This window comes from Lissotriton vulgaris, chromosome 5 (genome assembly GCF_964263255.1).
Source record: "Lissotriton vulgaris chromosome 5, aLisVul1.2, whole genome shotgun sequence".
NCBI classification, from domain to species: Eukaryota; Metazoa; Chordata; class Amphibia; order Caudata; family Salamandridae; genus Lissotriton; species Lissotriton vulgaris.
In genome coordinates this window covers 1,988,273,708-1,988,288,143 of record NC_141693.1, presented here as the reverse complement: position 1 = coordinate 1,988,288,143, position 14,436 = coordinate 1,988,273,708, and the positions used below count along the sequence as shown (strand labels likewise).

The window sequence follows — 14,436 nt, the reverse complement described above, 5'->3', positions numbered from 1 at the left end:
AGAGGGGGAGAGTTCCATTTCAATGAGTGCACATTGATGATGTGCAGTGTTGCAATCTGGTCTGTGCAGGATCTATCTTTGCGGAAGCCAGCTTTCTGGTCTTGTAACGGATCGTTGACTTGTTCCTTCATTCTGCTCAGGATGAGACTGTTTGCCTGGAGTTGATAGAAGAGTTATACCCCTGTAGTTTGCAGTTACTCAGGTACTTTTCAAAATAGACAATAGACTTTTAAGTACAATAGATACAGTTGTTGCAATAGGCAACACAATTTCAAACACAATGTTACATTGAACTCAATGGGAATTTCTAGTTAAATGCAATGCATTACTTTATGGATTACTTTTCTAACCACAGGACTGGATCCTAGATTCAGTCCTGGGACATCTCCTGTAAACAGTTGAGTAAAAGCGTTTTGGTTACAGTAGTGATTTTTAAGGAATATTATTGTATTTTAAAAGTGGACACTGATACTCAGTGTTGAATCCAGCACTGGTGCATCTTCTGTAAACAATTGAAAGAATTTGTTTATGTCACACAGGCGATTTTTAACTAATATTTGTAAGTTTCAAAAAGGAAAAGTGGAATTTTCAGAAAGATACACTATAAAGATCTAGGAATTATCTTTGATAAGAATGGGACATATGACCAACAAAAAGAGGTGATTCAGAGACGAGGAACCATCTTAGCAATCACCCTGAAAAATCTTGAAAGCAAAATAGCAGGACCAAACCTGCTCCCGCTGCTTGAAGTGCTTCGCGCAAAGCTGCTGCCCACGCTCACTTACGGCAGCGAGGCCTTGCGAGGGTCGGACGAAGAAACCCTCAACAAAACGGTTGCTAAAGCTTTAAGAATAATCTTCAAGCTTCCTAAATACACCTCCCCAGCCCAACTACGCCTCGAATTTGGAATAGTAAACCAGAGAATAAGCAGGAAGGCCGCGTATGTAAAGAACTGGTATAAAATAAAGAGTGCAGAGGCGGGCTCGCTGAACTCATTCCTATGGAAGGAAATCTCAAGGAAACATGCCTCACCGGCCAAAGACTACCTCCAATCAGGGATCAGCTTGTTAGCCCTGGAGAATATATGGGAGTCAGGACTCCCATTCAAGACCGTAAAAGACCTGGTGAATAAGTCAACAAAGCTCGTCTCCACCGCAAATGATAAAGAATGTCTAAATAAGAGGGCCCATAGCTGGTTCGTGATACAAAGCTATCCAAAATGCTCACCACAACCGTACTTCGGTACCAGCTTTTCCGGGCCTTTAAAAGAAGGCTTTTTGGCCCTGAGGATGGGCATCCTTCCTGTTAAACCACATTTGCCCCCCTGGAAACGTATATTCACATCTACACAATGCAGACTATGTGGCGAAACTAAAGAAGATATGTTGCATCTCCTATGCATATGTAAGTTCCTAGACCGGGAGAGGAGAGAACTGCTAAAACCGCATATAAATGAAATGCATATCCGGACGTGCAGACAGGCAGTGAAGGCGTGCTTCAGCGGGTCCAACGTTAAACTAACCTGCAGCTTCGTCCGCTACATGAAAACTGCCCAAATAAAGCTTCTCGCCGCAGCCTGAGCACAGTTGCGCGCACCCAAGCTCTTTTATCCGGCAACTCTCTTTGACTCCCACTACGTTCCGACCCTGAGGCAGTCGTCCACGACCACACAATAGACTATTAGAACTACGGACACTGGCGTCACCCCCAGACGGGGACTCACCCTTACTTCTTCCTCAAATTTTATACCTTCATCACAAACAAACTGTATGTAATTTTAACCAGAAAATTGGTCGATTTGAATGCATATCCATCACGTTTTTTTAAGACAATATGAAATGATGTCACATATATGTATCCTTTTATACATTTTTTACTGATGTGTGCACTGCTAAGATTTTAATTAATCAAGCAATAAACTTACTAAACTTAAGAAAGATAAACAGAGAATGGTTTACGTTGACAAACAATGGTTGAAATGTGAAGGAAACAAACTGTTTGCCAGAGTGGCACAATGCAGCTGTGCGGCCGCTTTGGAGCAAAACGTTGCCCCTTCTATCTATGTTGTCATTAATATAGGTGCCATTTGGGTATGGCACTGTACCGACAAACACGCAAACCAGGAGTATCATGACCAAAGAATGAAATTCTTAAAAGAACGAACTTGAAGCAAAAAGGTGTGCACACCACACCCCCTATTTGATCATTATGTAATTTAACCCAAAGTGGGGTAGCACCCGCCACACTACAGAAGAGGAACAGAGAAAATGACTCTCCACCCGAACAGATCAACAACTGGGTTCGAGCAAGAAGCGGAGTTTATATGTGTAATGACGGACTGGAAAACTAAGATTTACCTGTGAATATTTAGCAGTACAAAGGATGATTGAATTTAAGTTAGCAGTGGTGGAAAGAATTTCTAGACGGTCTCACAATAGCAAAACTTGTGTTTTAACGTTTGAGCAAACTGCATTATGGGTAATGCAGTTTTAAACTAACCTGTAGGCACATTTTTCAGTGTCTTCGTGGCGGGAAAATAGCAATTAGTACCCTAATTAGGTGTGGTCTGGAGAGGGACGGGTTTAAATAAGGGTGCTAGCAAAGAGTATACATTCACATAAATATGGTTGACGAATTGGCGTGAACGTCTGAACCAGGTATGTGGATTCATCTGACTAGCGGGGAGATGCCTGTTAGCTGAGCGTTCTGTTTGGAATAAGATGAGCGAGCGTGCGGAAGAGAGCTGAGAGTTTTGTTTTAAGAAAAAGATGAGCGTATGCGTGAAAGTAGGTTGAGGGTTTTGTTTTGAGCGCGGGTGTGGAAGTAGTTAGCGAGCGTGTAAGGGGGTTGTGAGTGAATGGTGAAAAGACGGGATAAATGTGAATGCGAGGATGTGATTGAGGATGTAAGAGGCTGGATGATTAGCAGGGAATGTGTTGCAAGTAGAGCGAATGCAGAGGAGTGTAAGGAAACTTGTGGGGAAAGTTGGGGTGCTGACAGGGAGTGGGCTTGAAGGACGTATTCGGTAGAAACTTTGGGAAAGCATTCCAGGAGATGAGTTACAAGGATTAGTAAAGTGTAGATCACAATCAAAAGAGGGGTTAATGTTCATTGCTCAGAATGGTAGGGATTGTTGGTAACTCGTCAGGAATGCAGATTAGCTTGCCATGAAGACAGGGGTAACATTTATAGCGTTTTTCTTAAAGGGCTCTATGAAGGAAATAAATGTGGGAAAAGCAATAAATGTTACATTGCGTATTGATATAGTGTGATGACGTCAGATGTTAACTATTGCTATGATGGTAATGAATATGTGTTTCGTTGTTGTTTCCAGCGTACCCTGATGAAGGGCACTTGATGCCCGAAATGCATTGGTTTTTCACAATAAACTCTCTTTTGGATGAACCCCTGCACTTGTCGTTTTTAAACCTTTAACCGCTGTGGAAATTCCGCCGCGGGTGATTTATGGTGTGGGCTGGACGGCCCCCGGCCGTCCTCCACATGCGCCCACCATGATGTCAGACAGCCAGTGGCCGTCCGACGCACGCAGCGGTTAAGCAAGTGGTCCGGATGGGCACAGGCTTTACACTAGAAACTTGAAAATGGCACAATATCCCACGTGTGGATTGAAGGAAAGGTTGAATATTCAGAAAGATACACAAGGAATGGTTTACGTTGGCAAACATTGGTTGAAATGTTGGCGCAATGCATTTGTGCGGCCGGTTTGGAGCAAACCGTTGCCCCTTCTATCTATGTTGACACAGGGATGTGTGCCAGGTCGACTCACTGTTTAGTTCTGTACCAAGTCACTCAGCCTGCAAAGGCAGTGTGAATGTCAGGATAGGGGGCCCCTAAGGGTGGCACAATAAGTGCTGCAGCCATAGGGGTCTTCTCTGGTCACAGTGCCCTGGGTGCCTAGGGTACCATTTACCAGGGGCTGACCTGTGGCCAGAGATGCCAATTGGGTTTAGGTTTCAACAAAGTTTTAGGGAAGGAACACAGACCCTGGGTACCTGGTTGGCAGGAACCCAGGGCACACTCAGTCAAAGTACATCAGCCATTCAGCAAAAAGTGGGGGCATACCATGCAAGAAAGATGGCACTTTCTCACAGAACAGTCCTATGTCGCACCAACTGGGAAGGGTATGCCCAGATGTGGGTCCTGTGCTCACTACACCACTGGATTCAAGCTAGCCTGGCTGATGAAGGGTGATGCCCCGAGACCGGTCCCAGGATGCTTGTTTACGGTCCAGGGAGGACCTGGCTTGGCAGTTCGGGCTGGACTGTTCCAATAAGGAACAGGGTCAAGACTGATTTGCAAATGGCTGGGTCTAAACTGGGGTGGTGTGGTGAGCAAAAGAATGATGGGTTTAACCAAGATCCTTGTGATTGGAGGTGCATGTTTGCATTGTCCAGCATTCCGTCCTTCAATTGTTTCTTTTGCATAGGTCTATCTCAAGGCATTTCTCCTGGGCTGATAGTGGCAAATTAGGGACTTGTAGGGCTTGTGGTCTTCAACTTTATGGACCATGGCAACCTGAGGCTGGACATGGAGCAGGCTAGCTGTTCAGAGCGCAACCCACCTTGCTGTTTGGAGCTCGACCCAGCTCGCAGTTTGTGTTTGACTTTAATGTCCACTCCCTGAACACCTTTGGGTCATGTCCAGAACCTAGACACCACAGGCACATTGTGCGGCCGTGTAATAAACATTGGCTTCCTGCAGCCTTGGCATGGTGTGGAGCTATGCTATCTCTAATCAGCTGGCAAAGGACAAGTTTGATGCCTATGTTACATGTAGATGCCCACCAGCAGACCTTTCAGACACCAAAGTCACGCACATAACAGTTAAGTGAACGGGAAACTGTCATGTAACCAGAGACAAACAAAAACATAATACAATATCACCATGCTTAAACAGCTAATAGTGTCTGCAAACACCCAGCATTGTTGCCAATATGATACATGCAGCAATAGTGATGAGGAGGAGGGCATAGGGCAGCCCTAAGAAGAGACCATTCGAGAGTGAAACGGCTGTAAATGGCGTACTACAAGAGATAGCAGTAATCTGAGAAGCTTCAAAGGTTTCAGAAGTTACGGAAAAGGAAGGAGAGTGATACCAGGAGAAGCTCCACTACTGTGCCCAGAAAGAAACCGTATCCTCTCCTGAGATCGCTGTTAAAACAGACTAATGAGCATATGAAATATTTTTTTTGTTTTGGAAGTTTGTATTGAACTTTTAGTTTTTTTTTTAGTTTAGTAGTTGGTTGGAGTGGTGGAATACCATGTTATAGTAATGAGTAGAGACTTTCTAATGACAAGTAGCAGTGCTTCATTTTTAAAAGAAAAAGTGCTGGTGCCTAAAGCTGCGCTCAGGCGCCTGCGGCCAATGCTATTAAATGTTGGTGTGCTGAATACCACGGTAGGTAGTCCTAAATCCACCTCATGCCTCTTTAATTAACTACCACAAACTTCCTGCCCGTTTATCCCACTGTTGCAGGTTTCTGATTTCTTCCTTGGTGACGGTTCTTCCATCTTTCTCCTCCTCCGTCTTTCTGATTTGTGGGCTTTTCGATCTCTTGTTCTCTGGAAATGTCTGAAATTAAAAAATAAGTTCCTGTACCCAAAAATAAGTTCAGGTGGCCTCCACTGGCTCAAATTAAGTAGAGTAGTGAGGTACATAAGGATGTATAATTCGGTAACTGTAAGGAATTGGACGATAATGTATGTCCTCTAGAGCAGAGGCAAGTTCAATGTGAATACATTTGCATGATGGCAGATCACTGAGAAGCCACTGTCCCCAGGAGGCGGAAAGGAGTGTTGTGTGTGATTTTAGATTCCGCTTGAATTTCCCGATTCATGCCCTTATATAGGTACAATTCGCATTGCCATTAAATAGGCATAGAAATCCAGTCTTTATTTAGGGATAGCCCATACAGCCCAAATACAGGCATGGCTACTTCCATCCGTTCATCTATGTCACAATGATTTCTTGGAAAATCAGACTCTTAAGCCATTAGGGACTTCCCCTTGCTTGAATATTGATTTCTCCAAGAACTCATTTATTTTACATGAACATATATTCCTTAGGGGTTCATTCATGACGTTCATATGCCCGACTTTACGTCAAAGCTGGCATTCCGAAACACCTTCAAGTTATAAATATACCTGCACTTGCTATGGCAAAGCACAGTGTGGTTCGGTGCAGTTCGACTACCTACTTGCACGACGCAGCTCGCTACAACAAGTGCCGAAGGAAGCCAACTCTCCAGCTGACACATTGATCAGAAGCCCCACCGACCTCAAGAACTTCCGCCCCATCTCGCTCCTTCCTTTTCCTGCCAAAGTCATTGAGAAGACAGTCAACAGACAGCTCACCGCCTTCCTCGAGACAAATGGATCCCTCGACCCCTCGCAGTCCGGTTTCCGAGCCAACCACAGCACCGAGACCGCCCTGATCGCAGCCACCGATGACATCAGATCCCTGATCACCAACAGGGAAACAGCATCCCTCATCCTCCTGGACCTCTCCGCAGCATTCAACACTGTCTGCCACCGCACCCTAGTACAGCACCTCAGCAACATCGGAATCCAAGAGAAGGCACTGGAGTGGATCATCTCGTTCCTCGCCGGAAGAACACAGAGAGTCCGCCTCCCCCCGTTCAGATCAGAGGCCACCGAAGTCATCTGCGGCATACCACAAGGATCATCACTCAGCCCAACCCTCTTCAGCGTCTACATGAGCCGCCATCGCACGACAACACAACCTCAACATCATCTCCTACGCTGACGACACCCAGCTGATCCTCTCCCTCACCAACGACCCCGCCACCGCCAGAACCAGCCTACACGAAGGGATGAAAGACGTCGCCGAGTGGATGAAGAACAGCCGCCTGAAACTGAACGCAGACAAGACGGAAGTCCTCATCCTGGGATCATCGCCCTCCGCCTGGGACGACTCCTAGTGGCCCCCTGCCCTGGGCTCAACTCCCAAGCCAACGGACCACGCACGCAACCTGGGCTTCATCCTAGACTCCTCCCTCTCAATGACTAGACAAGTCAACGCCGTCTCCTCATCGTGCTTCAACACCCTGTGTATGCTCCGTAAGATCTTCCGTAGGATCCCCACCGAGACCAGGAAGACGGTCACCCAGGCACTTGTCACCAGCCGACTGGACTACGGAAACACCCTCTACGCTGGAACCACAGCCAAACTGCAGAAACGACTCCCAACGCATCCAGAACGCCTCCGCACGACTCGTCCTGGACATCCCCCGGCACAGCCACATCTCCGGCCACCTGAGAGACCTGCACTGGCTCCCCGTCAGCAAGAGGATCCCGTTCAGGCTCCTCACCCACACAAGGCACTACACGACCTGGGCCCCAAGTACCTCAACAACCGCCTGATCTTCTACACGCCAGCTACTATCGACCAGCCTCGCCCTCGCCGCCGTACCACGCATCCGCAGAGCCACTGCCGGAGGAAGATCCTTCTCGCACCTGGCAGCCAAGCCATGGAACTCCCTCCCCATCCACCTTCGGCTGACCCAGGACCATCTTTCCTTCAGGAAGCAACTCAAGACCTGGCTATTCGTGCAGTAACGTTTCCCCTCCCCCACCGCCTTGAAACCCTTCCGGATGAGTAGCTCGCTATACAAGTGTCATGATTGACTGAGAAGCTGTCCTCCTCTGCCGAGAAATCAAGCTCCAGTGTTTCTGACTCCCCATGTGGGGTGTTGGGAAATAGAGTCCGTGAAAGAGATACCAACCGCTCTCATTCTAAAGGTATGGGGCTGATTAGAACCTAGAGAAACCTTTGGCAAATCTTGGCAAAACTAAACCTATGCTAAAGACCAGACTTACTTCTTTCCTCGAACTAAACCAAGGTTAGGTACACTGGGGTAGGCGTATTTTAGAAGCACCAGTTGAGTATTTTAGCCTGTGTTACTTATGTATGTATTTTTATATGCCATAGCACCAGACAATGCTATTACAGTATTATTTTATATGACTGTTTACGCTGTACGCATTCTACTTTGCATTCTGTCTAACAATTGTAGCAGTTCATCTCTCTTGCATGAGAAAGAAGACTGTACAATAAACCCCTTTTTATTGTAACGCCCATCTCACTATTTCTATGCAACTATGTAGAAACGAAGCATGCACGATTGACTGAGTAAAATAGTTATCTATTGTTTCCACGACCCTGAAGATACGTTTTTATTCTTGGGGAAACAAAGTTGACATGTTTATGCGGTTGTCAGAAACTAATCCCTTCTTGTGTATTCAAGAAAGTTTCTAGTGATCTCTGAGCTAGCGCACAATTAAGTTTAGTATACTCGATAGAGACATACTGGCCTCAGTCCTATGTCAAATCTACAGTGAATATTATTCCAATGCGCAGAGCCTATTGGGAGTATAGGAACTACGCTACAGGAGAGATAAAGGGGAAAGGGTAGAGATAAGGAGGGGTAAACTTTTAATTGATCCTATGTGGGATCCAGCGCCATAAACGGCATGTATCGAGGCCAGGTGGGTTATCCAGAGTTAAACAACAGGAAATGCATTTTTGAAGCGTACCTGGGCCTTTCTTCCTTGGTTCTTGATTCTGGTTGGCGCAAACCCTCTTGGCCAGGTTCTGGATATACGAGTCTTTGGCTATAATAGCAGCCATTGCTCCAGCAGATCCCTTTAAAAAAGGAAGGAAACAAATCAATAACTGATAAGGTTTCTTAACAATAAAAAGGGTGCCTCGCCTTTTAATAAAGCTATAAAGTCTGATAGAAAAAGTCAACAATGACAAGACTTTAAAAAAAGTTCATTTGAGAAAGAGAAAAAACACTTTAACCAGAAATGCTTTTTTGCTAGTGTACCTATTTTTCACACATGGTAAAAACGTTACAATACTTGTTACTTTCCTGATTGATTCAGAAAAGGGGGTGGTGATGGACAGAGTATCTGAATTAAACAGAACACTTGTACCCAGTCAAAAGATCAGGGCTTGATCCATCACCGTTTTTTAGCTCACTGCACCATCCCAGCTCAGAACCTGGCTACATGCAAATTAGTCTGTCCCTGGCCCAGTGCATCATAGGAACAGGGCAGACCAAACTACCAAGCCAATTCTTATACTGGAAAGGAAACAAGCTTCCGGGGACCGGTTTCTGGCATTACAGCCGTCTTCGGCCCGGCTTGCTTGAATCCTGATGGTGCAGTGAGCAAGGGACTCACATCTGAGCATACCCTTCCACGCTTGTGGTGGACAAAACGATTCAGAAAAGGGGGGTGGTGATGGACAGAGCATCTGAATTAAGCAGAACACTCGTACCCAGTCCAAAGATCAGGGCTTGATCCATCACCGTTTTACAGATTGGCTAAGCGAATGAGCCAAAGGTAGTAACATATTTGAAGTGCATGCAAGACATTAAATGTTGCACTCTACCAATATGTGCTGCGTTGCATTGCAGCATTTACAGAGCACTTCATCCTCCTCTTGAGCTCATTACCTGGAACACCTGAAAACTAGAACATGCTATTCTGCTCAATTACTTTTCCACTTTTTTCGGCACCCAAACCCATCAGAGCTCTTTGCCCCGATATCATAGCTCATCTGTTTCTCCTAATGCGCCTTGAGAAGGAGAGAGTGGCAATGAAGGCTTTCCTGTAAAGGGAGAACATGGAATACTTTCAATGCAAAACTTGAGCTAGTCTAGTTTAGGGGGGAAGGCGCTTCACTTCTGGCAGTGGGAGACAAAGGCACCACACTGGCTACAGGCAACGAGAATGTCTTTCATTAACCAAGATTGTTCAACTGGGCGCGGGCTTGCCAAAATACACAGGTAGCAGAAGTGACATCATGCAGCCTTTGACCAGTGTTAACATGACAGGACTGAATCCTTATCTCAACTTTAGCCCCTTAATGGTCTCCTATTGGCTACAGAGGAGCTACCGGAAGAACAAGGAGTGGGCCCTGCAGATAAAAAGAACCAAGAGCCAGGGAAAAAATGGCAAGTCAGGAGTAGCAATGACTACCCCCAACTGATGCCTGCGATTCAACTAAAAATAGATTACTTGACAAACCAACTTGATTACCTCGGTGCACGTAATTAAAATAAAAACATACCAGTACTTGTCAGTACCGGTACTGTGCTTGGGATGTCCCTCTGTATAAATGTGCTCGGACAACATGAAATAGTTACTGTATTATTTGACTCCAAGGTCACTACTCTAGGCAGACAATTTCTGGCTGTCTGGTCCTTCAACATCATCTAGGAGGAAGTATCCCAGGATCCCCTGATCCCCTGGTACTGCAGATAAATTGTGTTTGGTAACAGTGGGACGATCCCTGGTAAAGGTGTCGGCTTTCTGCGCAGCTGCCACACTTAGTTAACTACAACGGAGCCAAGGAATGACTACTATGCCCATGTAATAACTTGGGACAGAGAATGCAAGGGAGACTTGCGTAAATGAGCGGTGTGGAGCAACTGACTGGTGACGAGGGAACTCCGACCAGAGATTCTTAGGTGCTGGTGCCAACTGCTATGGGAGAACTGCTGGCACCACTACTGGACCACTGGCGCTGTTTGTCAAGCTCTCAGGGCAAACTAGCCAAAGAGTGAAAATGGCCAAAGGGAGGCGATTCTGCAGTGGGAAGCATCCACGTGTTCACCTGGTATGAGGATCTGAGCAACATAAAAGAACACAGAGGAGCTATAGAGACCAAGCATGTTTCAGCATCACATGATACAATGGGGGAAAACAATCAAAAGCAAGAAAATGTGGGGATCCTACAGTCTATGGGTTTGAAACACACAGTTATGTATCCCGAAAAGCTGCAGATAGAATTTAGAGCAAAAGTCCAGTGGGTCTGTCTCCTGAGAGAGACGTGGACTTTGTGGTAACTGAGCAAAGGAGACAACAGCTTAGACTGCAGTGTACAGAAGCATCATGGGGGCTGAGAAGAGTGACTCAACACACAACTCCGCACTAAGCAACAATGACTAAACAAGCATTTGCAATGCAATAGGTCTCGCAGTTATTAGACTTTGAGCTATTGGCATTGTAAATGGCAATGCCTTTTATTTATGTGTTGGTTTTGAAAACATAAATAAAAGGCATTGTCATTTACAATGCCAATAGCTCAAAGTTTAATAACTGCGAGACCTATTGCATTGCAAATGCTAGTTGTTATGGCAGGTGAAGGCCAACATGGCTAGTGTAGGGAGGGCGAATGCGTAGGAAGGCATTATGTACAATGGCGGAAGGGTAGATGGGGCAAAATAGTCAACAGAAGGAGGGAGGGTGAGTGGGACCAAGATGGTACATACAAAGGGAGGGAGGGTGGGAGCAAGGCTGTATAGACAAAGGGAGGGAGTCTGCAAAACAACAGGGACAACAGGAAGGAGGAACAGAACTAGCAAGGAAATGTGGACAATGGGAGGGATGGTGTGGGTAAGGCAACTCAGACAATGGGAGGTAGGGTTGGGGCAAGGTAGTTGAAATAAAGGGAGGGTCAAGGCAACACAGACAGAGGTAGGGAGGGTGGGGGCAAGACAACAGCAGGGAGGGTGGGCTGAGGTAACAGACAACTGGAGGGAGGGCAGGAGCAAGGCAAAACAGACAACGGGAGGGAGGGCGAGGCAAGGCAACACTGACAACAGGAGGGCGGGTTGGGGCAAGGGGACAGAGACAACGGAAGGGAGGATGGGTGCAACGCAGCACGGGCCATGGAAGAGAGGAGAAATGTAAGGCAATACAGACAACCGGAGGTCCGGTGGGCGTAAGACGGCACGGACAAGGGGAGGAAGGGTGAGAACAAGGCAGCATGGACAACTAGCAAGGCAACACGGCCAAAGAGAGGGAATATGGGGGTAAGACAACCCAGACATCGGAAGGGAGATTGGGGTAAGGCAACACAGACAATGGGAGGGAGGGTAGGGGCAAGGCAACACAGGCAATGGCAAGGCAGCACAAAGGCATTGAATTTGCAAGCAAGGCAACACACACATCAGGAGGGAGGGTAGGGTCAAGGCAACACGGAAAACAGGAGAGAGCGTAGGTCCCAGGCAACAGTGCCAACGGGAGGGAGGATGGGTCAAAGGCAACAGGGACAACAAGACAAGGCAACACAGACAATGGAAGGAAGGGTATATTTAAGGCAACAGTGCCCAACGGGAGGGAGGGTGGGGGCAAAGCAACATAGACAACCGAAGGAGGGAGGGAATGTGGGGGCAATCCAACATGGACATCCTAAGGAGGGAGTGTGTGTGAATGGGGGTAAGCAGTCATACAAGGGCGAAGCACAGAGGGTTGAGAAGTAAAATAGGGAGACAGAAGAAAAAGACACACTCTGATAGGGTGCTTAAACACAAAGAAAAAAGAAGCACCTAAAAATGATGAGCCATGGAAGGACAAGTAATGCATCCATGCTCCAGGGGAGGGACAAACACACAAAGAGGAAAAAGCCTACAGCAGGTGACCAATACAAAGCAAGCAAATGAGAGTGACAATGAAGCTAACCAATGGTAAGCAATGGGTGGTCTCTAAGTCCAATGCTAAAATGAAAAAAGTCTCAAATAGCATGTGCACCACTTTTGAAGTGCATGCACGATTGTTGTTTTGACTTTAAGGAGCAGTAGTACTTTTTGGGTGCATGCATGAATGTTGTATAAACTTTAAAGAGCAGGGTTAGTTTTGAAAGGCATGCATGAATGTTGTGTGGAGTTTAAGGACGGGTATTTGTTTTGAGGGACATGCACAGTGTACCAGCTGAACTATATTGGGCACAGAGAGGTAACAAGCATTTGGAATGCAATAAGTCTCGTATTTGCAAGAGTCTAAGCTATTGGCTTGTAAATGACAATGCCTTTTATTTATCTGTTTTGATAAATAACACATAAATAAAAGGCATTGTCATTTGCAATGGCTATTGCTGAAATTCGTGTAAATGCGAGACCTATTTAATTTCAAAGAAGGGTCCGCCATTGTCCCGGGCAGCATGGAAAATTAAAGTTCAGATGGTGCGCTGAATGTTGCAGGAACGTTACAAAAACACAAGGGAACCCTCAAGCCAATTAACCCCTTGCGTGCGGGGCGTATTTTCTGCCTGTGCTGACTCTGCCTTGCGCGGGCGGAGTCATGACGGAACGGTTCCGTCATGACTCCGCCTTGCACGGGCGGAGTCATGACGGAACGGTTCCGTCATCAGCACAGCTCAACCGATGCTGATGACGGAACCGTTCTGTCATCAGCACGCAAGGGGTTAAGGACCTTGGGTAACAGTTAAAAACTTGTAATCAAAACAGAGATACATATAGATTGGACTCAATACTATATTTTGGCTGTCCAGCCGGACAAAAAATTTAATAATGTAATCAAAACAATAGTTTGGACAAAAAGCAATATTTAAGTGGGAAACAGTCCTGCATCCTATAGAGAACAAAACATTAACAATTATATACAACACACAAGGACATTTCAGGCAAGGCAAATATATAGCTTGTAGGATGTAGATCAAGTCAAGCTTAGAATGAACAGACAATGCACTTTTTACACAGCGGATTAACGTGCAAGCTGTTACATGGGGGTCGACGATGTTTCGATCCTATTAAACAACAATAAGATCATAATCGGGACAATGAATAGTGCATGCCTGATATAGGAAATTGCCTGTGGAAAAGAAGGAAGAAAGGTATGGGGGGAAAAAATGGGGTAGTAAAGAAGACAGCATTAGTTTGACATCGTAGCGACGAATACATTCATGCCATGCTCAATAATATGCGTGAGGTATCGACAGTGTAAGAGGGTAGGTATAAAACTAAAAAGCGAGTGCTTTAAGTAAAAAACACGGCTGTAAAAACGTGGAGTGTTGATGGAAGCCAGAAACATACTGGTCACGGCGAGTGGTGAAGCAGTGGTATTTTTAACACTTATGCTAAATAGTATCTTAAAGCAACATTAATTTAGGGATTTCGCGACAGACTGTGTGAACAAGGCGAGATCCGGTGAAGTAGAATTAAAAGTGCTTACGAATGGCAACCATGCTTAAAACCGACAGATGCGGAAGAAACAAAAACCTCGAAGGGGTTGAGGAAGATTGTTCCAGGAGGTGCTCCACGTCTGATCGAATGAAGCAAGAGACAGAACGGTCCAAATTACACGGACCGCAGTTCTGTAAAGACCGTGAGAGTAGGAGTGTAGACCGGATCGCAGCTCACCTAGTAAATCCAATGAAAATGGCGGGAGATACTGTCAGCAGGCGTCAATCAGTGCTGCGCCACATTACCAGCGACAGCGTGTCAAGGCACTAAGAAAAGGGGTTAAACCACGGCGTTGACGCACTATGTTTAGGCTACGTGAAAAGGTGCAGTTCGTGAATAACTACGTGTAGGCGCTCACCTCATGTCAAAAATTACTTCAAGTCATTAATTGCACGTTCTCA

General features: G+C 46.0%; 1 protein-coding gene across 1 annotated transcript in view; it reads right to left on the bottom strand.

Moving 5' to 3' along the window:
- SURF6 (surfeit 6) overlaps positions 1-14,436 on the bottom strand; it is a 110,176-nt gene that overhangs the window by 54,613 nt on the left and 41,127 nt on the right. Inside the window, exon 2 of the mRNA XM_086924736.1 lies at positions 8,577-8,685. Within this exon, the coding sequence (XP_086780862.1) occupies positions 8,577-8,670 (94 nt within the window). The 5' untranslated portion in view covers positions 8,671-8,685. The remainder of the gene's footprint in view (positions 1-8,576; positions 8,686-14,436) is intronic.